This window comes from Sminthopsis crassicaudata, chromosome 2 (assembly GCF_048593235.1).
Source record: "Sminthopsis crassicaudata isolate SCR6 chromosome 2, ASM4859323v1, whole genome shotgun sequence".
NCBI lineage: Eukaryota > Metazoa > Chordata > Mammalia > Dasyuromorphia > Dasyuridae > Sminthopsis > Sminthopsis crassicaudata.
In genome coordinates this window covers 549,514,707-549,541,400 of record NC_133618.1, presented here as the reverse complement: position 1 = coordinate 549,541,400, position 26,694 = coordinate 549,514,707, and the positions used below count along the sequence as shown (strand labels likewise).

General features: G+C 32.7%; 1 protein-coding gene across 2 annotated transcripts in view; it reads left to right on the top strand.

Annotated features, from left to right (window-relative positions):
• ENTREP2 (endosomal transmembrane epsin interactor 2) overlaps nt 1-26,694 on the top strand; it is a 607,119-nt gene that overhangs the window by 204,775 nt on the left and 375,650 nt on the right. For both annotated transcript variants that reach the window (XM_074294983.1, XM_074294982.1), the window contains exon 2: nt 24,571-24,627. In XM_074294983.1, coding sequence (XP_074151084.1) covers nt 24,571-24,627 — 57 coding nt within the window. The remainder of the gene's footprint in view (nt 1-24,570; nt 24,628-26,694) is intronic.

Below are 26,694 nucleotides of genomic sequence, written 5' to 3'. Positions count from 1 at the left end.
TTGGTTCATTCTTGATCCTAACTCTTTGTTTTGGTTGCTCACTTATAGGTTCCAACTATGAATGGGTTAAATGATCCCAATCAGGGTCAGAATTCACAATTTCTCTTGCTTTTGTTCTTGTTCTCTGTCCAACACTGTCTGAAGCCCAGTGTATTCTTGAAATGCCATCCCTGGTAGCCAGGGTTTCATAGGCCTTAGATTTAATACACACTGAGACTGTGATCTAGCTCCAGTATTAAACTAACGTAAGTGCTGGTTGGCTCTTTATTTTTCTCCCTGCATAGTATATGCCCTAAGCTCATATCTGAACTATTTTTATGAACTGTTCTTTTTTCCTGATATATTGGTAGTCTCCACCCAGGGTCCCATGCTGAAAGGCTTTGTTTGCATCTTCTTGCCTCGACTTTAAAATCTACAGCCTGCAGGCCTCTGCTTGTTTCTTTTTGTGGATCTGTAGTGGAACAATTACCTATTGTGATTTTTCCTTGAATTTCCCAATCTGTCAATGTACTCAATTTGCGTTGGAGTAACCAATGGCAAGAGCTGGGCCATATTTCTTTTTCTTATTTCTTTTTATTTTCTGGTCTTATTCAAATATTCTAAAATTTCTCTGGTAAAGTCATATCAGGAAGAATGGGAGGCTCATAGGAAAGAAATTCTGAAGACACAAAGAGAAATTTATGATGAGGAAAAAGGAGGTAGTTGGCTCCTTCCCAGATGTTTACAGACAATGCCAGATCTCCTTAGAATTTAGAATATCTTCACTTGACTATTCCATCTATTTTCTTTTTTTTTAAATTAAGCTTTTTATTTTACAAAGCATATGCATAAGGTAATTTCCCCAACTTTATCCTTACAAAACCTTTTTTTTCCAAATGTTCCTCTTCTTCCCTCCACCCTTTCCCCTAGCTGGCAGGTAGTCCAATACATGTTAAATATGTTGAAATACTTTTTTAATCCAATATATGTATACATATTTATATAGTTATCTAGCTGCACAAGAAAAATCAGATCAAGAAAGAAGAAAAATAAAAACTGAGAAAGAAAACACAATGCAAGCAAATATCAGAGAAAGTGAGAATACTATCTTGTGTTCCACACTCTGTTCCCATGGTTCTCTCTCTGGATATAGATGGCTCTCTTTGTCACTGCACAAGTGGAAGTGGTTTAAACGATCTCATTGTTGAAGAGGGCCACATCCATCAGAATTGATTATCATATAGTCTTGTTGTTGCCATGTATAATGATCTTCTGGTTCTGCTTATTTCACTTAGCATCAGTTTATGTAGGTCTCTCCAAGCCTCTCTGAAATTATCCTGTTGGTCTTTTCTTACAGAACAATAGTATTCCATAGCATTCATATGCCATAAACTCAGCCATTCTCCAATTGATGGACATCCACTCAGTTTCCAGTTTCTTGCCACTTATAAAGAGGGCTGCCACAAACATTTTTGCACATGTGGGTCCCTTTTCCTTCTTTAAGATCTCTTTGGGATATAAGCCCAGTAGTAACACTGCTGGATCAAAGGGTATGCACAGTTTGATAACTTTTTGAGTTCCAAACTGCTCTCCAGAATGGTAGGATCCATTCACAGTTTCAACAACAATGTATCAGTGTAACAGTTTTCCCACATCCCCTCCAACATTTGTCCTGTCCTCTTAGCCAATCTGACAAATATATATGGTATCTCAGAGTTGTCTTAATTTGCATTTCTCTGATCAATAGTGATTTGGAGCACCTTTTCATGTGGCTACAAATAGTTTCAATTTCTTTATCTGAAAATTGTATGTTCATATCCTTTGGTCATTTATCAATTGGAGAATGGCTTGAACTATTATATTTTATATTATATTTTAGAAATGAGGCATTTATCAGATCCTTTGGATATAAAAATGTTTTCCCAGTTTATGGATTTCCTTCTAATCTTGTACGCATTGCTTTTGTTTGTACAGAAACTTTTTAAATGAATGTAATCAAAATTATTCTGTGATCAATAATGATCTCTAGTTCTTTGGTCACAAATTCCTTCCTCCATAAATCTGAGAAGTAAACTATTCCATGTTCTTCTAATTTGCTTATAATATTATTCTTTATGTCTAGATCATAAAACCATTTTGACCTTAACTTGGTATTTGGTGTTATGAGTGGGTCTATGCCTACTTTCTGCCATACTAGTTTCTAATTTTCCCTGCAGTTTTTGTCAAATAGTGTATTCTTATCCCAAAATCTGGGGCCTTTGGGTTCATCAAATACTAGATTGTTATGTCATTGACTATTTTGTTCTGTGAACCTAACCTATTCCACTGATCAACTTCTCTATTTCTTAACCAGTACCAAATGATTTTGTTGACAGCTGCTTTATAATATATTTTTAGATCTGTTACAGCTAGGCCAGCTTCATTTGTTTTTCTTTTCTGTCCAGGGCAGAACTTTGGAGAAGTATATTTGAAACAAGTATACTTGAAACAAGGTATTAACTCAGTGGAATTGATGAGATGATTGTTCACTAGTTCATATATATATATATATATATATACTGGTTCTCTAGTTCACACATACTCAGTATACTGTAATGATATAATTGTAATAGAGTATTTAAACTGGGGACAAATTAAGACTCAAGGGAAGTCTGGTTGAGACTGGCAGACTGTCAGACTGCAAGAGGAGACAGGGTCAGACTGAGACTTGGTCAAACTATGACAGACACAGACAGTGTAAGAGACAGTAAACACTTGGGACTCTATTCTTGTCCATTCTGGTGGTGTCTACCCTGCTGAGACCAAGGCCCTTCTGGAGGACCTCCAGAAAGCTAGCCTGGATATTACACTTTGCATTAATTTCTTTGAAATTCTTGACCGTTTGTTTTTCCAGACAAATTTTGTTGTTATTTTTTTTCTAGATCAATAAAATAGTTTTTGGGAGTTTGATTGTGGTGTAGCACTAAATAAAGATATTAGTTTAGGGAGTATTGTCATCTTTATTATATCTGCTCAACATAGCCAAGAACACTTGATATTTTTCCAATTGCTTAGATCTGACTTTGTGTGGAAAGTGTTTTTTAGTGTTGCTTATATAGTTACTGACTTTCCCTTGTAAGATAAATTTCCAAATATTTTATTCTATCAACAGTTACTTTAAATGGAATTTCTCTTTGTATCTTTTGCTGTTGGATTTTGTTAGTTATGTATAAGAATGATGATTTATGTGGATTTATTTTGTATCCTGCAACTTTGCTAAAGTTGTACTCCAGAATCTCTGGAGTTCTCTAAGTATACCATCATATCATCTGCAAAGAATGGTAATTTGGTTTCTTCATTATCTACTCTAATTCCTTTAATCTCTTTTTCTTCTCTTATTGCCAAAGCTAGAATTTCTAATAAAATATTGAATAGTAATGGTGATAGTGGGCAACCTTGTTTTACCCCTGATCTTATTGGGAATGGTTCCAATTTATCCCCATTACATGTGATACTAAGCTGATTGTTTTAAGGAAAAGTCCATTTATTCCTATATTCTCTAGTGTTTTCATTAGGAATAGGTATTGGATTTTATCAAATGCTTTTTCTGCATCTATTGAGATAATCATATGAATTTTGTGAATTTGGTTATTGATAAGGTCAATTATGCTAATAGTTTTCCTAATATTCCACCAGCCCTGAATTCCTGGTATAAATCCTCCTTGGTCATGGTGTATTATCTAGGCATGATTTTCTGTAATCTCTTTGCTAATATTTTATTAAGGATGTTGGCATCAATAGTCATTAGAGAGATTAGCCTATAATTTTCTTTCTCTGTTTTCATCCTACTTGGTTTAGGTATCAGTACTATGTGTAATTCCCTATTTTTTCAAATAGTTTATGTAGTACTGGAGTTAATTGTTCTTTAAATATTCGGGAGAATTCACATGTAAATCCATCTGGTCCTGGGGATTTTTTCTTAGGGAGCTGAATGATAGCTTGTTCTATTTCTTTTTCTAAAATGGGAATATTTAAGTAATTTATTTCTTCTTCTATTAATCTAGGCAATCTATATTTTTGTAGGTATTCCTCCATTTCACTTATGTTTTCAAATTTATTAGCATAAATTGAGCAAAGTAACTCCTAATAATTGCTCTAATTTCCTCTTCATTGATGGATAATTCTGCCTTTTCATTTTTGAGACTAACAATTTGGCTTTCTTCTTTCCTTTTTGCTAATCAAATTAACTAAAGGTTTATCTATTTTGATTTTTTAAAAAATAAAACCAACTGTTAATTTTACTTATAATTCAGTAACTTTTAGTTTCAATTTTATTTATCTCTCCTTTTATTTTTTAGAATTTCAAGTTTGGTATTTGATTGGGGATTTTAAATTTATTCTTTTCTAGTCTTTTTAGTTGTAAGTCAAATGTATTGATCTTTTTTTTTCTCTATTTTCTGCAAGTAAGCATCTAGAGATATAAAATTTCCCCTTATTACCGCTTTGGCTGCATCCCACAAATTTTGGTATGTTGTCTCATTATTGTCAATCTCTTGGATGAAATTATTGATTATGTCTGTGATTTGCTGTTTTACCCATTCATTCTTTAGGATGAGATTATTTAGTTTCCAATTTCTTTTTGGTCTATTTTCCACTGACCTTTTATTGAATGTAATTTTTTATTGCATTGTGATCTGAAACAAATGCATTTACTATTTCTGCCTTTCTGCATTTAATTTTGAGGTCTTTAAGTCCTAATATATAGCTAATTTTTGTATAGGTTCCATGAATTGTTAAGAAGAAAGTGTACTTCTTTCTTTTTCCATTCAATTTTCTCTAAAGAGCTATCATATCTAGTTTTTCTAGTATTGTATTTACCTCTTTAACTTCTTTCTTATTTATTTTGTGGTTTGATTTAGCTAGTTCTGAGAGAGCAAAAAGTTGACATCTCCCACTATTACAGTTTTTTTGTTTAATTTTTCTTGCAACTCTCTTTTCTTTAGGAATTTAGATCTATACCATTTGGTGTATATATGTTTAATATTGCTATTGCTTCATTATCTATGTTCCCCTTTAGCATGATATAATTTCCTTTCTTATCTCTTTTAATTAGATCAATTTTTGCTTTTGCTTGATCTGAGATCAGGATAGCTACCACTGTGTTGTTTTGTTTGTTTGTTTGTTTGTTTGTTTATTTATTTCACATGAAACATAATAGATTTTGCTCCAGCCTTTTATTTTTACTCTGTCTGTATTGTTCTGCTTTAAATGTGTTTCTTCTAAACAAAATATTGTACGATTCTGGCTTTTAATCCCATCTGCTATCCGCTTATAATTTATGGGAGAGTTCATCCCATTCACATTTACAGTTTAAATTACTAATTCTGCATTTCTTGACATCTTATTAACCCCAAATTATACTTTTCTCTTTACTTTTCCCCTTTTCCTCTTCTCCAGTATTTTACTTATGAACACTACTTGCCTCAAGCAATCCTCCCCCTTTAAAGCTCCTCCCTCTTTCTTAGCTTTCCTCTACTGTTTCTGTTTTCCCTTCTATTTAGCCTACTCCTTCCCTTTTCCCTTTTCCCCTCCCACTTTTTTATAAGGTGAGGGATGTTTTTCAGTGAAACCAAATATATCTAATATTCTTTCTTTGAACCAAATCTGATGAGAGTAGGATTCACACAATATTCGTCAACCTCCTTCATTTCCCTCATTTATAATAGGTTTTCTTTGCCTATTCCTGAGATGTAATTTCCCTCATTTTATCTCCATTTCCCCCCCTTTTTCTGTTACAATCCTCTTTCCACTTCTAATTTCTTCTTTATATTATGTCAATAAAATGAAATTATATATGTACTCTCTATGTATAGCCAAAACAGAAACATGGTTCTCAAGAGTTATTTTTTTTTCTTTTTACCTTTTTATGCTTCTCTTGAGTTCTATATTTGGATGTCAAATTTTTTGTTTAGCTCTGGTCTTTTCATCAAAAATACATGGATTTCACCAGTTTCATTGAATATCTATCTTCTTCCCTGAAATAAAATGCTCAATTTAGCAGGGTAATTTATTCTTGGCTGCATTCCAAGTTCCTTTGCCTTATGTAATATAAGATTCCAGGCCCTTTGATCATTAAAAGTGGAAGCTGTTAGATCCTGAGTAATCTTTATTGTAGCTCCTGGGTATTTAGATTGTTTTTTTTTTTCCTGCCTGTTTATAATGTTTTTCCTTTGTCCCATAGTTCTGAAATTTTTCAGTAATTTTTCAGGAATTCTTTCAATGGTCATTTTACCTTGTGATTCTATGATATCCCTGCAGTCCTCTTTGGTGATTTCCTGAAAAATAGTGGCAAGGCTCTTTTTTTCATCATATATTTCAAGAAGTCTAGTAATCCTTAGATTGTCTCTCCTAGATCAGTTTTCTAGGTCAGTTGTTTTTCCAGTTGGGTATTCTACATTTTTTTCTATTTTTTTTTCATTTTTAATTTTTGGTTTTGCTTGGCTGATTTTTGTTGTCTTTATTGAGTCATTCGTTTCCATTTATTCAGTTCTGAATTTTAATGAATTCTTTTCTTCATTTACTTTTTTTTTTGTGCAATTGAAAATTTTAAATGAGTTGTTTTATGGCATTTTTTCCATTTCACAAAATCTTAATTTTAAGGAGTTTTCTTTTTCTGTTTCACAAATTCTGTTTTTCTGGGGGTTGCTTTTTTCCCCATTTTACCAAATCTATCTTTTAATGAGTTATATGCTTTTTCCATTTTACTAAGTGTATTTTTGTAGTGAATTTTCTTCAGATAGTTTCCTTGTTGGCTTTTACAAACTCTCTTGCCATTTTAATTTCCTTTCCCCATTTTTCTTCTAGCTCTCTTTTAAAATCCTTTTTAATTCATGTTAGGAGAACCTTGTGTGATAGGGAACAGATTATATAACATTTTGGGGCTTCATCTGGAGGTAACCTTTAGTCTCCTCAGGGTTTGGAATCTGTTCTTATTTTTCACCATAAAAGCTGCCTATCATCAGAGTCCTCTTTACTTTTTTTACTCTTTAAAAAAAATAAGTTCTGTTTTTGGGGTGGAGGTGGTTTTCCAAGCTTCCTCTACAAGCAGCTATGTCTGAGATGGGTCAGTGCTGACTCACTCCCTGTGTTAGGTGGGGGTGGCCAGGGTGGGTCATCCAGTTCCAAATGTCCTATAGGCAGTTGTTGATGTGAAACTAGAGATAAAGAGAGAATCTAGAGTTAGATGCATATCTGTGAATCATTTGCATAAAGATGATATTTCAAAACATGGAAATAAACAAATAAGATCAGTAAGTGAGAAAGTGTCAAGAGACAAGGGTTCAGGGTAGAACTTTAAGGTCATCTAGTTTCAAATTGTTATCACAAATGAAGAGGTCCTTGTATGATAAATACTTTTTAACTTCTCCACATACAATACTAGATTTGTATAAGTTCTATTAACTTTTGTATTTTTTAATTTTAATTTTAATTTTTTTATTGCAGAGGCATCTGGGGTTAAGTGATTTGCCCAGAGTCACACAACTAGAAAAGTTAAGTGTCTGAGACCAGATTTGAACTCAGGTCCTCCTGACTTCAAGACTGATGTTCTATCCATTGTGCCACCTAGCTGCCCCTAACCTTTGTATTTTTAAAGCCATTTGGTAACTACCCTTGGGAAAATGTCAGAAACTGAGGTTCCCAAAGTACCTGATTATTTTTTTAATGTGGCACACAAATGAGAAACCATTCAGATTGGAAACAGATTCTTCATGTTAAGACACAATTTCCAACCATTCTTGGTACTTCTTCCTGAATACTTGGGGTTATTCAAAATTCTTGGGATGGTTTCTTTAAACATTAAAAAAAAAAGGAAAGGGGAAGAAGAGCCCATTTTTTAGTGTCACTGGTGGAATATAAAGATAAAGATTTATGCCTATTAAAATATAACAAAGTAGTAAGTTATGTATTAAAATCATTTCATGGTCTCAGAATCTGAAGTTTCATTAAGGGATAAAGTTAGTTAGCTAAGACATCACAGAAGAGGTAGGCCTGGGGAAGATATTATATTTATGTTGGTAAAAAGAACATCTGAGATGAGGGAGAACAGTATGAACAAAGATGCTTTATTATATTATTGGACTTTATATAAATAATATACTGTTTATAATGCCAGAATAGTGTGGCTTTACATGCAGTTTGGAAATAAGGAAGGAACAATTTATCTATTAGACAAGTTCAGTGCATATAATAGTTACAGTAATTTTAAGCTGATGTAGTTCTATAAATTAGTTTGCGTAATTATACTTTGATAGCTTTTCATTACATTTAATGTGAATTTAATGGAATTAATGTTCTGTATCAACAAATGCATTGTTTTTATTGTTATACAAAGAGAACATTTTTGAAAAGAATGTAGAGTTGGTAATCCAAATATTTTAAATTATAATGTGTCATAAATAAAATTGCATGTAAAATTTATTCACAAAAATTATCTTCATCTCTCCCAGCCATATTTTTTTTCAATTTAGATTTGGGTATGGAAAGAGCATTATGTTTCTGTGTTCTCTTTGGGTATCAGTCTTCAAAAACTTCATTAATGCTCAATCCTCATCTTCATTTACTAAGAAACTATATTCTCACAAAGGAATATAAATTAATCAGTAATAAAATTAATTGAGACCTTGATTTTTTTTTTAGCCAATTCCTTGATACTTTGAATGAAAAATTATCTTAAGTGGGAATACATTTTTGTGATAAGAAAATAATTTGGAATGGATTAAAAGATGATATTTATGCTTAGGTTAGAATTAACATTTTCCTTTTAGATTCAGGTTGGGAGCTTAATCACCTTTGGTTTAAAGGAAACACTAGTCCATTATTTAGACTAAACTGCTTTCCAAACACTGCATATATCACATTTAAAGGCTGCAGGTTAATTGTAGGGCCAACAATTAAACACTAACACAGGTAAATCAAAAAGTGGAAACTAGGTGCAGCTAGGTTTCAGATAAAAGCAAAATAAAAGGAATGGAACCATAAGCCCTGAAATGCTATAGACAGACACAGACATTTGATTATTTAAAAAATAATCTTTTTTCCCTGAAATAATAAAATCTTTCTCCTTTTAGGAATATTTTGTTGTTTACTATAGTCATTACAGTTTCAAAAATTAAAGCAAAATAGTTTTGACAAGAGGAAATTTATTGATTTTTCTCTTTAAGTTTTGGGAGTAGAAGAGAGATATAAAAATGGGATTATTTGAGTAAACATACTATTACTCTATTGTATAAAATGTCATCATTATAGTTTATTTGGATTCAAGAAGAGCCACTTAATATTTATGAGAGTTTCTAATTTTGATTGTTATATAGTTTTCACATTCATTTTTTTATTATAATAGTTTTTATTTACCAGATATATGCATGGATAAATTTTTACAACATTGACAATTGCCAAACCTTTTGTTCTAATTTTTCCCCTCCTCCCCCATCCCAGATGGCAGATTGACCAATACATGTTAAATATGATAGAGTATAAATTAAATACAATACATGTATACATGACCAAACAGTTGTTTTGCTGTGCAAAAAGAATCGGACTTTTTAGTGTACAATTTTGTGAAGGAAATCCAAAATGCAGGCAGACAAAATTAGAGGGATTGGAAATTCTATGTAGTGGTTCATAATCATCTCCTAGAATTCTTTTGCTGGATATAACTGGTTCAGTTCATTACTGCTCTATTGGAACTGATTTGGTTCATTTCGTTGTTGAAAATGGCCACATCCATCAGAATTGATCATCATATAGTATTGTTGTTGAAGTGTACAATTTCCTGGTCCTGCTCATTTCACTCAGCATCAGTTAAGTCTCTCCAGGCCTTTCTGAAATCATCCTGTTGGTCATAATATTCCATAATATTCATATACCACAATTTATTCCGCCAATCTCCAATTGATGGGCATCCATGTAGTTTCCAGTTTCTGGCCACCACAAAGAGGGCTGCCACAAACATTCTTGCACATACAGGTCCCTTTCCCTTCTTTAAGATCTCTTTGGGATACAAATCCAGTAGTAACACTGCTGGGTCAAAGGGTATGCACAGTTTGATAATTTTTTGAACATAGTTCCAAATTGCTCTCCAGAATGGCTGGATGTATTCACAACTCCACCAACAATGTATCAGTGTCCCTGTTTTCCCACATCCCCTCCAACATTCTGCATTCACATTCATTGTTTTTGGTCTCAATTATTCTGTAATGATTTCCCTTCTGATCTTACCATGTGTTTCTTTTCTTCTACTGAGCTAGAATATCTTCTGGTCCTGCATACCATCAGCATTCAGTTAATGCTCTTAAAATCACTTTCATAACATCTTTATGGGAATCCCTTGCTGATATAACTAGCTCTGTTGATATCTAGTGCCCAAAGAGTTTTGCAGAATATCTATAAAATTTGTGCACTGTTATCTTTTCCCTTATTCTGTCCCACCCTTTTGTCTTTCAATTTCTGCTAGAAATATCTCTGTCTTTGGTTTTTCTGAAATTCCTCAGTTGTTTTATTGAAGCCCTGGACATATTTTACCTAAAGAAGTATTTCCTGAATTCTAGCTAAATATAGATAATTCAAAATTTACCTCAAAATACTAGGTTCTTTGAAAAAGTCTTCAAACAAGCACTCTTCTATGTCTGAAGTGAACTTCTAGAAATAAGGTGAAGTGTTTAGGGCCTCAGTTGTGGGAAAAATTATTTCAAAGAGATAGCATTGTCTTTTTCCTGCCCTAGAAGAGATTTAGGGACACTCATAGGGTTGGTGCTGCTCTAAGGCAACAGGGTAAGGAGTTTTGAATTGAATTGTGTGACAGCATATGCTATTGTCTGAGAGCAAGTTATTGAGCATTGAGGTGAATGGAATTGAATGAGCCGCAACAAGGAGAGGAATTGGAAGCCTTGGTGTTGAGGATACTGCCTCCACCTTTTTAAAATCTGAGAGGCCTATTTAATTGCTTTTCTTAAGAACCGAAAAGGATAGTGATATGCTTTCATCCTCTTTTCCCATTTTTCCTCTGCTCAAAAAGACAAATATACTGCAAGGTTTCTCTGTTCTCTTAGTGTATTCAGAATTCTTATTTTAATTCATGCCTTTAAATAAAGTCCACACTGGGTATAAAATTATGATTAGCCACAACTCATTCACAAATGAGTAGTTTTTAAAATGATGGTAGCTAAGATTGGCAGAAGGAGAAAAGGGCTGTATAAAGTTTTTAATCTTAACTGAGGATTTAAGGAATTTTGTATTGAGAGTTTTTATAAGCTTCCCCATAGCAGAGAAAGATTAAACCATGTGAATTCAGAACATTATCTCTAGGCTGCCTAAGATAGGAGTAAACAGATTGAAATGATTGGAGGCTAGTTTCTATCTTAAGCATTGAGACTTCCTAGGGAACCCTGAACCAGCTTCACACTCAGACCAAGTAGTTTAGCCTATGATTCTTTTCTTAGACTTCTCAGGAAACCTTGCTTCATCTTACTACTTATAACCATTTCATTCCTAATGACTAACGTTTTTTAAGTACATTGTATTTTTATAATACAAACATATACAGATTACAAATACTTCAGGAGAGGTTTCCTATACCAAAATAATTAAGTAAACAAATGATGTCATCTAAAATTTTTTTATATGTCTAATGCTCCTGTGTCTCTAGAAAAAAAATTTTTTTTCTTTCTCTTCAACCTTCTATTCCATTAAAAAAAGAATATTAAGTTTCTTGAAAAAAATATAGTCAAGTAAAACAAGTGCCATAAATGAAATTATGTGTGTATATATATATATATATATGTATATATATATATATATACATATAAATATATGTATATATACATGAATATATAAAAGTATGTGTGTATATATACATATAAATATATGTATATATACATGCATATATAAAAGTATGTGTGTGTATATATATATATATATATATATATATATACACCTGTTAGATTGGCTAAGATGACAGGAAAATATTTATTTTCTTTTTTCCTTTTTTATTAATTTTATAATTATAATTTTTGACAGTACATATGCATGAGTATTTTTTTTTACAACATTATCCCTTGTATTCATTTTTCCAAATTTTTGCCTCCCTCCCTCTACTCTCTCCCCTAGATGACAGGCAATCCCATACATATTAAATGTGTTACAGTATAGCCTAGATAGAATATATGTGTGTAAAACCAATTTTCTTGTTGCACGGTAAGAATTAGATTCCAAAGGTAGAAGTAACCTGGCAGAAAGACAGTAGTACAAACAGTTTACATTCAGTTCCCAGTGTTCCTTCTCTGGATATAGCTATTTCTGTCCATAATTGATCAACTGGAGGTGAATTAGATCTTCTTTATGTTGAAGATATACACTTCAATCAGAATACATCCTCATACAATATCGTTGTTGAAGTGTATAGTGATCTCCTGGTTCTGCTCATTTCACTCAGCATCAGTTCATGTAAATCTCTCCAAACCTCTCTGTATTCATCTTGCTGGTCATTTCTTAAAGAGCAATAATATTCCATAGCATTCATATACCATAATTTACTCAACCATTCTTCAATTGATGGGCATCCATTCATTTTCCAGTTCCTAGCCACTGCAAAAAGAGCTGCCACAAACATTTTGGTACATGCAGGTCCCTTTCCTTTCTTTAGTATTTCCTTGGGATATAAGCCCAGTAGTAGCACTGCTGGATCAAAGGGTATGCACAGTTTGATAACTTTGTGAGCATAGTTCCAGATTGCTCTCCAGAATGGCTGGATTCTTTCACAACTCCACCAACAATGCATCAGTGCCCCAGTTTTCCCACATCCCCTCCAACATTCATCTTTTCCGATGACAGGAAAACATAATTATCAAAATTATCATATTATCAAACTGTGCATACCCTTTTATCCAGAGTGTTTCTACTGGGCTTATATCCCAAAGAGATCTTAAAGGAGGGAAAGGTACCCACATGTGCAGAAATGTTTGTGGCAGCCCTTTCTGTAGTGGCTAGAAACTGGCAACCATTCAGATGTCCAATCAATTGAAGAATGGCTGAATAAATTATGGTATATAAATTTTATGGAATATTATTATTCTATAAGAAATGATCAGAAGGATAATTTCAGAGTTGCCTGGAGAGTGAAAGGAGAAAGGAGAGTTTTTTTTTTGCTAAGTGAAATGAGCAGAACCAGGACATCATTGTACATAGCAATAAGAAGATTATACAATGTTCAATTCTGAGGCACGTGACTCTCTTCATCAATTAGATGATTCAAACCAGTTCCAATTGTTAAGTGAGAAAGAGAGCCATCTATACCTAAAAAGAGGACTGAGGGAACTGAGTGTGGATAGCAACATACCATTTTCACTCTTTTTGTACTTGCTTTCTCCTCCTTCTTGTTCTTCTTCTTCTCTGTTTTGATTTAATTTTCCTTGTGCAGCACAATAGTTGTATAAATATGTATGCATATTGGATTTAGCATATATTTCTATCATGTTTAACACATATTGGACTACTTGCCATTTAGGGGATGGTGTGAGGGAAGGGAGGGAAAATTGGAACACAAGATTTTGCTAGGGCTAATGTTAAAGCATTGTCCATGCATATATCTTGAAAAGTAAAAAGCTTTAAATTTTTTAAAAGGTGTATTTATTTATGTCTCTATCTATCTATCTATCTATCTATCTATCTATCTATCTATATTTGAGTTTTTGTCCGATTGTGAATCCTAATTCTTTCATGTCTCTGTAATGGATAACGTATTTTATTGATGCCCTGGAATCATAAATGGCCATTGTAATTATCATATTTTTTAGGTTTTCTCTTTTTTTTTTTGAGCTTTTAAAGTGGAGGTTTTTAATGTTATTGTGTGATTTGTTCTCCTGATTTTGTTCATTTCATCAATTATTATAACTTTAACTTACTGTGACTTTTCAGTATTCTTCCTGAAATTTAGACAGCTTTGTTTACCTCCCTCTTTACAGTTAAGAAGAGGTGTACAAAGACCCATTAGCTTATTTGAGATGGCTTCATTCATCCATTTTTTTTATTCAAAAAGCAGAATTAAGGGAAATGGAAGAAGTTCAAATGGCTACAAGATTTTGAACCGGTGACTAGGTTCAAAATGCAAAAATTGGCTAGCCTCTTAGAAATGAAATGGTTTTTAATGAAGACGGCTGGATACAAATTCAATATATTTTAGAAATATATGTTAATTGCCTTCAGAGATTCTGCACTGGAAAGGCCTGATTATCTATAAAATTTGTTAAATTGCTATAAAACTTTTGATTGCCCTTGGGTTATAAATTCATAATCCATAAATTATGAGAGGTTAGAGAAAGTATTATAGTATATTTATACTATATTAAGTAAAGCATTTTTAGGGACAGACCTGTGATTTCTTTAGCAGAATGAGTGAGTTTTCTGGATGAGGAAATTCCCTCTACGAACTCAAATAGGTATTTTTTTTAATGCATTTGGAAGTCTTGGAGAGTTGACTACAGCAGCCAAAAGTTGGAACTTGCCCAGAGTCATGTAACCAAGTATCTATCAAAGGAGGGATTTAAGCTAACTTCTTCCTTGCTTTAAGGATGGCTCTCAATCAACCATGCCACTTTACTAATTATTTAGGGAAAATTATTTTAGGAAGTAATTTAGTCCAGACTTTTCCATTAATATGATAGTATTTCTAATTTAAAATGTATAGGGCATGTACCTTTATGTACAATATTACTAGGAATGGAGATATTACTATTTCCTTTGCTAACATTTTATATTGCCTAATCACCCTTGGCAGGGAGTTCTTTCTTTTTTTCCTAATTTCATATCTCTAGATCCTGATGGAAATCTCCTTCCCCCCTTATGTGTCTTAAATAACTATATTTGGGCTTGTAGAATAAAGTTTAATTTTAAAAGTGTTTAAAGGTTTACTGTGAATAGCAGAAACAAACAAATATTTAGGCTTTTAGGAAATGATTAATAAAAAGGGGAGTTAACTAAATACACTCATTTGAAAGTTTTATTCATAATGCTTCTCCAAAGTTAATTTGAAGTATATATAGATATTCCATTATCAGGCAGATATTTGAGAAAGTAGGCATGAAAAATTATTCAAGTACTAGTAAAATGCATATATCCTTTTTGTTCATAGTTCTTTGAATTTTGTCTCATTATTTAAATTGTAATCTCTTTGAGGGCAGAGATGGTTTGTAATCTTTCTTTGTTCCCCAGCCCAGCATTTTGCCTGGTATATAGATCCTTAATAAATGGCTATTGCCTTGGTTCACATATAAACTTAATAAATATTCATTGACTGAATAGATTGAAGAATTGGAAGTTTAGTATATTTGAGAAGCATAAACTCTATAGAACAGGGTTGGATAAGCATTGAGAACATGAATTAACTGAAAAAAGATTGCAGGCTTGATGAGAGCAGGAAAAACTGGAGAATAAGTGGGCAGAAACAGATTTGGAACAGTATTTCAAACTACTATATTGCAAATGGATTAGTGAGCTTAATTTAAAAGGTAATATAAAACAGCTGAAGGAAGATAGAAAGAATTAAATTTCACAAAATTATAGTGAAGATTGGGAGGAGGATATTTATAATGAAACAAAGAATACATGAGTTCACAAAAGTTCATAAAATTAGACAATTTTGATTGCATGAAATTAATCAAACAACAGTTAAAGCTTGAAGGGACCTTACTAGTAATTTCACATATCCTATACCTGAACTGAAAATATTGCACATAAATAAAATATATATTTAGGTTAATAAGGCATATTGTTGACTGCAAGAAAAATCTGTATATCTAATGAAGTTTTTCTGTCCAATCAAAGCAATCAAAGAACATTTACAACAGTTATCAAAAGAAGACTTATGGATTATTAACAACCATGAGAAATATTACTCTAGTCACCTCATATACTGCAAATTAGCAAAAAAATAATCTTAGAGAGGGCAGCTAGGTGGTACAGTGGATAGAGCACCAGCCCTGAAGTCAGGAGGACCCAAGTTCAAATATGTTCTCAGACCCTTAACACTTCCTAGTTGTATGACCCTGGGCAAGTCACTTAACCCCAATTGCCTCAGCAAACTAATAATAATAATAATAATAATATTAGATAACAATAAGTGAGCAATTAGATGCCAAATCTTTATTAAATTCCAGCTGCATAAGATGCTTATGTCTGTAAAATCCTTGGCATGTTACTAATTATGGATTTTTAAGTTTGTTTGTGTATAATCATGTATAATGTTACATATGTATATATACTCCCGTTAACATGTTTTGCTGAGCACCTACCATGTTATAAGTCCTGTATGGTATGTTGTAAGACATAAAGGAATCAAGAAAGTACTCTCTAGAAATTGAACAGAGGCATTGCACACTAGTTTCTCACTTTTAATGAGGCATTCTAATCAATGATTTGATTATAAGCTGCCATACCTTAGCACTTGGACTTTTATTTATATGCCTATTTAATTGGTTCCATAAAAATATGGTAATATATAAGATCATGATGCAGAGAACAGTGTGATATACATTGCTGCTTAGCCAAACTTGGAGAATAAAAGGTTAAATTATATTTTCCTGAGTTGAACAGAGGGAAAGAGAGAGATGAAGGAAGGAAAGGAAAAGCTCAAGCCAACTAGAGTCTTTTATCCTCTTTTCATGCATCTTCTCCTTATTTCTCAGCTCTTCTCCTACTGAAGGGAGCAGATATTATTAGCTCTTACCAAAGTGGGCAGAGTTCTCAGTTCCAACTCCCTCTGAAGACTGCACTGCACTGAAAACATTGTGCTTCTCTCAGCATGGAAATAACAACATTGCATACCTCTGTGTCATTGCTTTCTCTTTTATTCAGCAAGAAAACAAGTATGTGCACTCCACAGCTGTCTGATACTGATTAGAGAGAGGTCTGGCTGCTTTGGGCATATTTAATTCGGTTTTCCCCAAGGAGCATGTCTCCAGGACCTGTGGTTTACAATCTTATTATTCAACTGTAACTGCTGTCTCCAAAGTTACCAGGGATCTATTAATGCTAAAATCTAATGTCCTTTCTTCAGTCCTTTTTATTCTTGTCTTCTCTGCATCCTTTGACACTGATGACACTCTCTCTCTCTCTCTCTCTCTCTCTCTCTCTCTCTCTCTCTCTCTCTCTCTCTCTCTCTCTCTCCTCTCTCTCTCTCTCTCTCTCTCTCTCTCTCTCTCTTTCTCTCTCCTTACCCAGGATCACATAGCTACTAAGTATTATGTATCTAAGGTTGGAATTTGAATTCAGATCCTCTTGACTTCAGGATGGGTGCTCTATCCAGTACACATCTGGCTGTCTTTTCTCTTTAACTTTCTGTAGGTTCACAATATGTTCTCTCTATATATGATTCTTTTTTTGCTAGATATTTTTCTAAATCATATCTGCTAAGTTCCCCCCAAGGCTCTGTCCTCTCTTTCTATGCCATTTGACTTGGTGATTCAGTTCCCATCAATTAAATTATCATCTCTATTCTGATATCCTGATTATTCTTTGTTCTTATATTTAGTCCCACATCTCTCACTGCCTATTTTTCATCTTGAACTGAATGTCTTATAGACTATCTTAAACTTACCACATTCAAGACTGAGCTCACATTTCCCCCTAACCCTTTTGTTTTCCTAACTTCCCTATTATTCTTAAGGGTACTGCTGTCCTCTCTAGGTATCATCTTCAGTTCCTTCTTTGCATCTGCCCCCCATCCAGTTGACAAATTCTGCTTATTTTACCATTATAATATCTCTTATATGCACTTCCTTCTAATATCTGACACTACTACTACCCTGGTGCAGACCCTGATCATCTCATTACTACCCAGAAATTTTTCTCCAATTCCTTAAGACTCTTAGATGAAAACATAGATTTTCTTTTTTTTTTTTTTTTCAATGATGAATCCTTTAACTCAATGGTCTCCAGCTTTGATCAAAGGGGCCACTAATGTGTAGAGAAGGACCTCTTTGTGCTATATATTGACTTAGTTTTAGTATGTTTTAATATTTTATATATTTTGTTCAGTATTTCTCAGTTACTTTTTAATCTGGGCCAGGGCCCAGTTGGAAGTGCTATGGACCATATGGCCCCTAGCCTGTGTGTTTAACACCTCAGCATTATATGAACTCTTGATCCTATCTGTTCCCATCTTCTCTAACTGATTGTTCCTATTAACATTCCCATACTATCTCATTTTCAATTCCTCCCACTTTCTTAATCTCTTTTCCTTTTGCCTATAAGCTTATGCATGTTTCTTTTATTTTTAAATCACCTCTACCATATATACTACCTTCCTATATCTTTCATTTCTTTTCATTCATTGTACTTCTTGAAAAAACCATCTAAACCCAGTAACTTCTACTCCCTTTCTTCTTATTTTCTTCTAAACCCTATGCTGTTGGTCTTACCTCATCATTTAGCTGAAACTATTTTGTTCCAATTTACCAATAATCACTTGTATGCCAAATCTAATGAACTTTCTCCAATCTTAATTAATTTTTTTGTAGCACTGAACACTGCTGTTTACCTTTTCCTTTTAAAGACTCTCTCCTCTTTGAGTTTTTATGTCACTACTCTCTCCTGGTTCTCCCCTAATGTGTCTGACCCCTTCCCAGTGTATTTTATTGGTTCTTCATCCTTATTATGCCCACTGTCTGTGGACGTTATTCAAAACTCTGTCTTGAACACTCTTTTGTTTTTGCTTTATACAACAATTTCATTTTGCGATTTCATCATAAGTTCAATCACAATTTCTATGCATAGGATATCAAGATCTGTCTTTTTGTCTTATGTAATGTCTTGTCACTCTTCCTAAAGTACAGTTTTACATGACCAATTGTACATTTTGGAAATTTAGGATCATATTAAAGTTATTAATCTAGAAGACTAAGAAGATAATGATACTTGACAATGATGGGAAGTGAAGAAGAGCGGTGGAGAAGCAAAGGAGGCAGGAGAGCTGCCACATGGCTGATCAAAGATGGAGTCTGGACACTGGAGTCTGGAGCCTGAAGTCTTCTCTGGCTGAGAGCGCTAAGGCCAAGAGGGCTCTGTGTCCCTCCCTCAGCCCTTAAATCTTTCAGTAAAATTACCTCACTAAACCACATTGAGCATGCACAGCCATAAGCACTATGCTGTGATTCAAGTACACCTTTTCAAAATTCCAGCTCGCTACAGTTATGGATGTTATAGGACTCCATAATAATATATCTGCTTGCTGTTCCACCTATAGGACAGTTCATTTTCCATCTCCATGCCTTTTCACTCATTGTTCCCAGTACCAGAAACACTGTCTTGCTTGACCTTTGCCTCTTAGACATTATGGATTTCTTCAAGGCTAAGTTTATATCATCTTCTACAGCTTACTTTTCCCATGTACCCTGGGATGTACTGGAGCCTGTTTTAATAGCTTGGGAACAAGTTACAACAAAACCTATACTAGAATCTTTATGTCACATATACACATATTATGTATGGTATCACTATGTATATGAGAGAGATATGAAGATTATATATTATATATATGTATATAATTGTAATGTGTACACACATATATGTGTATATGTTAATATAAAATTAGGTTAATATATAATGTGATAAATTATATATATATATATATATAAAACATAAGAATAGCATATAATATTTGCATGTGTATATACATCTACCAAACAGTTTACATTAACTGTATGGATTTGTTTAAAATTCTAAGATATTGTTCTTCAGTTATTTGTCACAAATGTTAATTTATTAGCCATCACTTTACTTTTTTTTTTTTTTTTTAGTTAAAAGGCCTTATAAGGCAATCTAATGTAAATAATTAACCTTGATATAAACAGTGGTGGATGGTATATGATCATTTTCAAATTACAAGGTTGCTATTTATCAGCAATTTTCTAAATAGCACTTTTGTATTTTCAAAAGCATCAAATAACCCTCATAAGGTTATGCCTACCAATATTATTTCATAATAACATTCTTTTTTTCAAGCCCCACCTTAAGGTAGCAAACAGTTGTTTTAGCATTTGATTTCTTATGTTCTAAATATTCTCTGTACTCATTACTAAGTGGAAAGAGTAGCCTAAGTGGCCTACTTTTGATATTTAGGACAATCAGGAAATGGTCATAGAGCAAGCCCCTTAAGCTACCAATGAACCAATTACAAGGGAACCTATGTGCTACTGTTTTCATTTTTAGACCACCTGAACTATTTGTTCAAATCCAATACATTGTTTTTTCTAAGTGTCTGTGTTGCATAAGGTATTGCATCAGGCACTGAATACAAAAAGAAAATCCCTTCTTCCAAGGGTTTTATATTCCACAAGAGGATAGGGGGTTAGACATCCCACGCCAGCAAACAATGAGTATATACATGATAATTTAAGGAAAAGGATATTAATGATTAGGAAATTCAAGAGAGGCTACCCACAGGAGTTGACACAGAAACTGATGCTTGAAGGAAAGTATGGATTTTGATAGATATGAGGAAAGAATGTAAAAGACATGAAGGCAGGAAGTGAGATGCTAAGTTTTAGTAGAGTAAGCACAACAGTTTCCCTGGGATCTGAAAAGGAATCATATGAAGTGAACTTGGAGAAGTAGGTTCAAGCTATATCTTGAAAGATTTTAAATCCAGCTTTCAGAGTTTACCTTTTGTTCCTATAGGCAATAAGAAGTCACTGATGGTTCAGATATAGTGATGTTATAATCTGTCTTTTGCTTTAGGAAGATTATTTTGGCAACTACAATGGAGGATGGTTTGTGGAATGAAGAGATTCAAATCTAGGAGTCTGATTAAAAGACTTATGAAGCAGCCCATACAGAAATTGAGAGTGAATGAACCAGAGTCATTTGTAAAGTGAGGACATAACTGTGAAAGATGAAGTTTACAAAATTTGGTAGATGTTTGGATGAAGTGAAAAGAGGGAAAAGTTGAAGTGTTAAAGCTGATTTTCAAGAATTATTGAATGGGATGCCTAAAAGTATACTGACTCTTTCTCCCAGTGTGGAAGTTTGGAGGAGTGGAGTGTAAATTGATGTTTACATCTCCTTCTATGGATAATCAGAATTATAAAATTTTTTTAATAAATTTTTTATATATAACTTTTATAATATAACTTTTTCTTTGACAGTACATATGCATAGGCAATTTTTTTTTACAACATTACCCCTTGTACTCCCTTCTGTTCTGAATTTTTCCCCTTCTTCCCTCCACCCCCTCCCCTAGATGGCAGGCATTCCCATACATATTAAATATCTTATAGTATATGCTTGGTACAATATATATGTGCAGAACCGAATTTTGTTGTTGTTGTTGTTGCAAAGGAAGAATTGTATTCGGAAGGTAAAAATAGTCTGGGAAGAAAAACAAAAACAAAAAAAATGCTCACAGTTTACACTCATTTCCCAGTGTTCCTTTTCTGGGTGTAGCTGATTCTGTCCATCATTGATCAATTGGAATTGGATTAGCTCTTCTCTATGTTGAAGTTATCCACTTCCATGCATATGTACTGTCAAAAATGTTATAATTATAAAATAAAATTAAAATAAAAATAAATAAAAATAAATATATGCTCCTTATTATTTTAAGGAATAGTCCATTTATTCCTATATTCTCAAATGTTTTTAGTAGGAATGAATGTTGGATTTTATCAAATGCTTTTTCTGAATCTATTGAGATGATCATATGGTTTTTTATTAATTTGATTATTAATATGGTCAATTATACTAATAGTTTTCCTAATATTAAACCAGCCCTGCATTCCTGGTATAAATCCTACTTGATCATAGTGTATTATCCTGGGGATGATTTTCTGAATTCTTTTTGCTAATATCTTATTTAAGATTTTAGCATCATTATTCATTAAGGAGATTTGTCTATAGTTTTTTTTCTCAGTTTTCAATCTACCTGGTTTAGGTATCAGTACCATGTCTGTGTCATAAAAGGAATTTGGTAGGACTCCTTCAATCCCTATTTTTTCAAATAGTTTATATAGCATTGGAGTTGTTCTTTAAATGTTTGGTAGAATTCACATGTAAATCCATCTGATCCTGGGGATTTTTTCTTAGGGAGTTGGTTAATAGCTTGTTCTATTTCTTTTTCTGAGATGGGACTATTTAGACTACTTACTTCTTCCTCTGTTAATCTGGGCAAGCTATATTTTTGAAGGTATTCTTCCATTTCATTTAAGTTATCGAATTTTTGGTGTAAAGTTGAGCAAAGTAGCTCCTAACTATTGTTCTAATTTCCTCTTCATTAGTGGTGAGTTCTCCCTTTTCATTTTCAAGACTATCAATTTGCTTTTTTTCTTTCCTTTTTTTAATCAGATTTACTAAGGGTTTGTCTATTTTGTTGGTTTTTTTCATAGAACCAACTCTTAGTTTTATTAATTAATTCAATAGTTTTTTTTTTTTACTTTCAATTTTATTAATCTCACCTTTTATTTTTAGAATTTCAAGTTTTGTGTTTGTCTGGGGGTTTTTAATTTGTTCCTTTTCTAGCAATTTTAGTTGTAAGCCCAATTTGTTGACCCTCTCTTTCTCTATTTTATGCAAGTAGGCCTCTAGAGATAAAAAACTTCCTGTTATTACTGCTTTGCCTGTATACCACACATTTTGGTATGATGTCTCATTATTGTCATTCTCTTGGGTGAAGTTATTAATTATGTCTATGATTTGCTGTTTTACCCAATCATTCTTTAGTATAAGATTATTTAGTTTCCAATTATTTTTTGTTCCATTACCTGTGGCTTTTCATTAAATGTAATTTTAATTGCATTGTGGTCTGAAAAGGATGCATTTACTATTTCTGCCTTACTGCATTTGATTTTGAGGTTTTTATGTCCTAGTATATGATCAATTTTTGTATAGGTTCCATGAACTGCTGAGAAGACAGTATACTCCTTTCTGTGTACATTTAGCTTTTGCCAAAGATCTATCATATCAAACTTTTCTAGTATTCTATTTACCTCTTTGACTTCTTTCTTATTTATTTTGTGGTTTGATTTATCTAATTCTGAGAGTGCAAGGTTGAGATCTCCCACTATTATAGTTTTGCTGTCTGTTTCTTTTTGTAGCTCTCTTAATTTCTCTTTTAAGAATTTAGATGCTGTACCACTTGGTGTGTATATGTTTAATATTGATACTGCTTTATTATCTATACTACCCTTTAGGAGGATATAATGCCCTTCCTTATCTCTTTTAATTAGATAAATTTTTGTTTTTGCTTGATCTGAGATGAGGATGGCTACCCCTGCTTTTTTGGCTTCACCTGAAGCATAGTAGATTCTGCTCCACCCTTTTACTTTTATTTTGAATGTATCACCCTGTTTCAGATGTAGAACTATAAAATTTAAAGTTGTTCTAGTGACTAGCATAACATCAAGGAAATGTTCATTATTACCACCTTTTTGTCTTTGGGTCTATAATGTAAGCTTATTTTCTCTAGGTTCAATGAAAGCAACCTTGATATGACTCCACTGGCAGATGGATATATGCCTCATCTTGTTCCTAAATAATTATGGTTTCCTTTGTTAAGTTGAGAGCCTTTCCTTCTCAGACATTAAGAGTATATGATATGGCTATATCTATTGAAATGTTATTCATAACTCTTTATGATTCAAAATTACATGTGGCCAATATGAGAAGTATCTACTTCCAATATCATTTATTGGTTGAATTCTCCAGGATGTTTTGAAGTTTGTATTTGTAGAGTGGTGTTTTGTTATCAATAGTCCATGAAAGATAGTGAACCTCTGGTATATAATGCTAGTTAATTGGTCCTATTTTGCTAGATAATCAGTTAAGTTAATTACTATTTTTTATTATTATTATTAGTACTGGCACTATTAGTACATCTGCTTCTGTAAAGCCAGGCATTCCCAATAATATAATTTTATATAACTTAACATTTTGTTATATTTATATGGAGTATGTCTCTACTCATTCATTATACTTATATTTTTCTTTTTTTGTTTATTTTTTCTTAAAACATTTTATTTTTCAAAACATATGCATGGACAGTTCTTCAACATTAGCCCTTGCAAATTCTTGTGTTCTAATTTCCCTCCACCTTCTCTCATGCCCTCCCCTAGATGACAAGTAGTCCAATATATGTTAAGCATGGTAAAAATAAAAGTTAAATCCAATATATGCATACATATTTATACAATCATCCTGCTGCACAAGAAAAATCAAATCAAACCTGTAAAAAAAAAAGAAAAAAGAGAAGAAAAACAAAATGCAAGCAAACAATAAAGAGTGAGAATATTATGTTTTGAACCACATTCAGTTCCCACTATCCTCTGTCTGAGTGTAGATGGCTCTCTTCTTCATTGAACAATTGGAACTGGTTTGAATCATCTCATTTTTGAAGAATATACTTATATTTTTCAACCATTCAGCAAAAATTTATCATGTCTATCATAAATAAAGCACATTTTATGTTCTTAATCAGCCCCTAATCTGCTAAGGAAGAAGCATTTTCTGGTTTATTTTATGTTTATATTTTTAATGTTTATATCTTATAGAAATGTTTATATTTGATTTCAGGTGCTCTTATCTGGACTTATTGGTGTTGTTTCTTGGAAAAGGCCCTTATCCCTTGTGGTAAGTAACAATTCTGATCTGATTAAGTCAAATAGTTTAGGACCGTCATTATAGAATACGTTTGTTAAAAGAGCTAGTCTTGAAATTATGAGGAGGTAAGTTAAAATCCCATTTCTGCCATCTATTGGTTCTATTAGTCTGAGCAAAGCATTTCATTTCTTAGTATCCCAGGCAACTCTTTGCACTCTGAGCTTTAAAACAATTGTAGCTCTATATTAACATAGGTTCTTCACCATGAATTCTCTACACCAATGAAATTACAAGTCTAAACAAAAAAAGAGGGGGAATCAAAAACATTAACAATAACTATCAAAATACAAATTATTGAATAAACAAATACAAATAAAATAATTTAAATCAAATATTTACATTTTGACAAAAATATTAATTTAAACAAAATAATAGGATATTAATATTTAAAACTAATATAAATGCTCTTTTTCTTTGTAGAATCTAAGTGGCAGAAGTGTTTAAATGTTATTTGAGTGATGCTAAATTTTTAAAAGTATCCTAAAGATGTTATGTATTCCATATTAAGAAAATTTTGGAAAGTATTCATAGTATGTTATTATGAAATATGTGTTACTGAGTTGTTAGTTACTCTGTGTGAGGATATGCAAGAAAAAATGTGTTTGCAAAGTGTAGGTGCTACTTTTTAAAATAGCCCCTAACATATATGTGCATAGTGTATACTTATACATATTAGAAAGTTGTCAGTATGATGCAATTCTCTGTGTGCTAAGGAATGAAAAAAGGAAAGATATGCACTTTTGTCTAGATGGGGCAAACAAAAGGCACTGGATGATTCCTTTGCTAAGAAGTTGAAGTAGCAAGCGAGGGAAATGGAAAAGTATTTATGATGTAAACTCAAATGTAGTTTCTTTGACAATAGCTGCCTATTCAAATACTCACCTTTGGTATGGTGTACAGTATCTATTTATGCATAAATATGTGTAGATACAATAAACAGATTTGTTACTTTGTGTCTATAAGTTTCTATTTGGATAATCTCTTTATCAGTAAAGATTACAGTCCCTTCTCACCTGATTAAATTTATTATATTTTAAAAATATTTTAAAAGATTCATTTAGATATTTTTTCAATGAAAAAACATGAGTTATTCATTTTAGCTTTACTGCTTTATTTTTTGGTGTCATTTTATTCCAAAAAGTGTTGTTATGGGTTGTGTATAGATTTTATACCAGCCACAATTGGCAGGAGAAGGCTTGAGTGGGAATTTTGTACTCTATGGCATGGTATAATTTTTTTTTTCTTTAACAAAATAAGAAAAATGTGAAAGGGGTTTTGTCTGAATCTCTGTGATTGTGCAATAATAATTGTATATTTAGTGTATATATATGTATATATGTATATCTATATGTAATGTATATCTATATCTATCTATCTATCTATCTATCTATCTATCTATCTATCTATCTATATATTAGTTTTAGAGGCAATTGGGGTTAAGTGACTTGCCCAGAGTCACAGAGTTAGAAAGTGTTAAGTGTCTGAGATCAGATTTGAACTCAGGTCCTTCTGACTTCAGAGCGGTGCTCTAACCACTGCACTACCTAGCTTCCCCAATTGCTGGGTTTTGAAGAAAAAAGATTAAAATGGGAAATATCATAAAAGAGTATAGTCCTTTCCCCACTTTCACAGTTATTTAGTCATTATGTATATTTTTTCAGCCACTAACTTTGAGGAACTAAATATTAAATGCTTATGGAAATACATATAACATTTTGCGAATTTCAAAACTTCTTTGAAGGTTTATTTTCCTTTTTACTATAAAGGGTGAGTCAGGGAATAGAGAAGTGGCATCGTTCAGTTGTTGTTGTTTGTCCATTGTTTTTAAAGACATACACGTGAATTGGATTTAAGTGAGAGAAGGCTGTGCAAGGTCAGCAGCCTCACTTTCCCCTCAAGAGCCATTTGGGTCCAGTAGCAAGTTATAGATCAGGATGACTGGAGATGGCCCTATATGCAGTGGGAGAAATTAGCCTTTTCAAGCCAAGATCTTCAACAGTTCTGTTTGACTGAGACCACATCCATTTAGGGATTAAA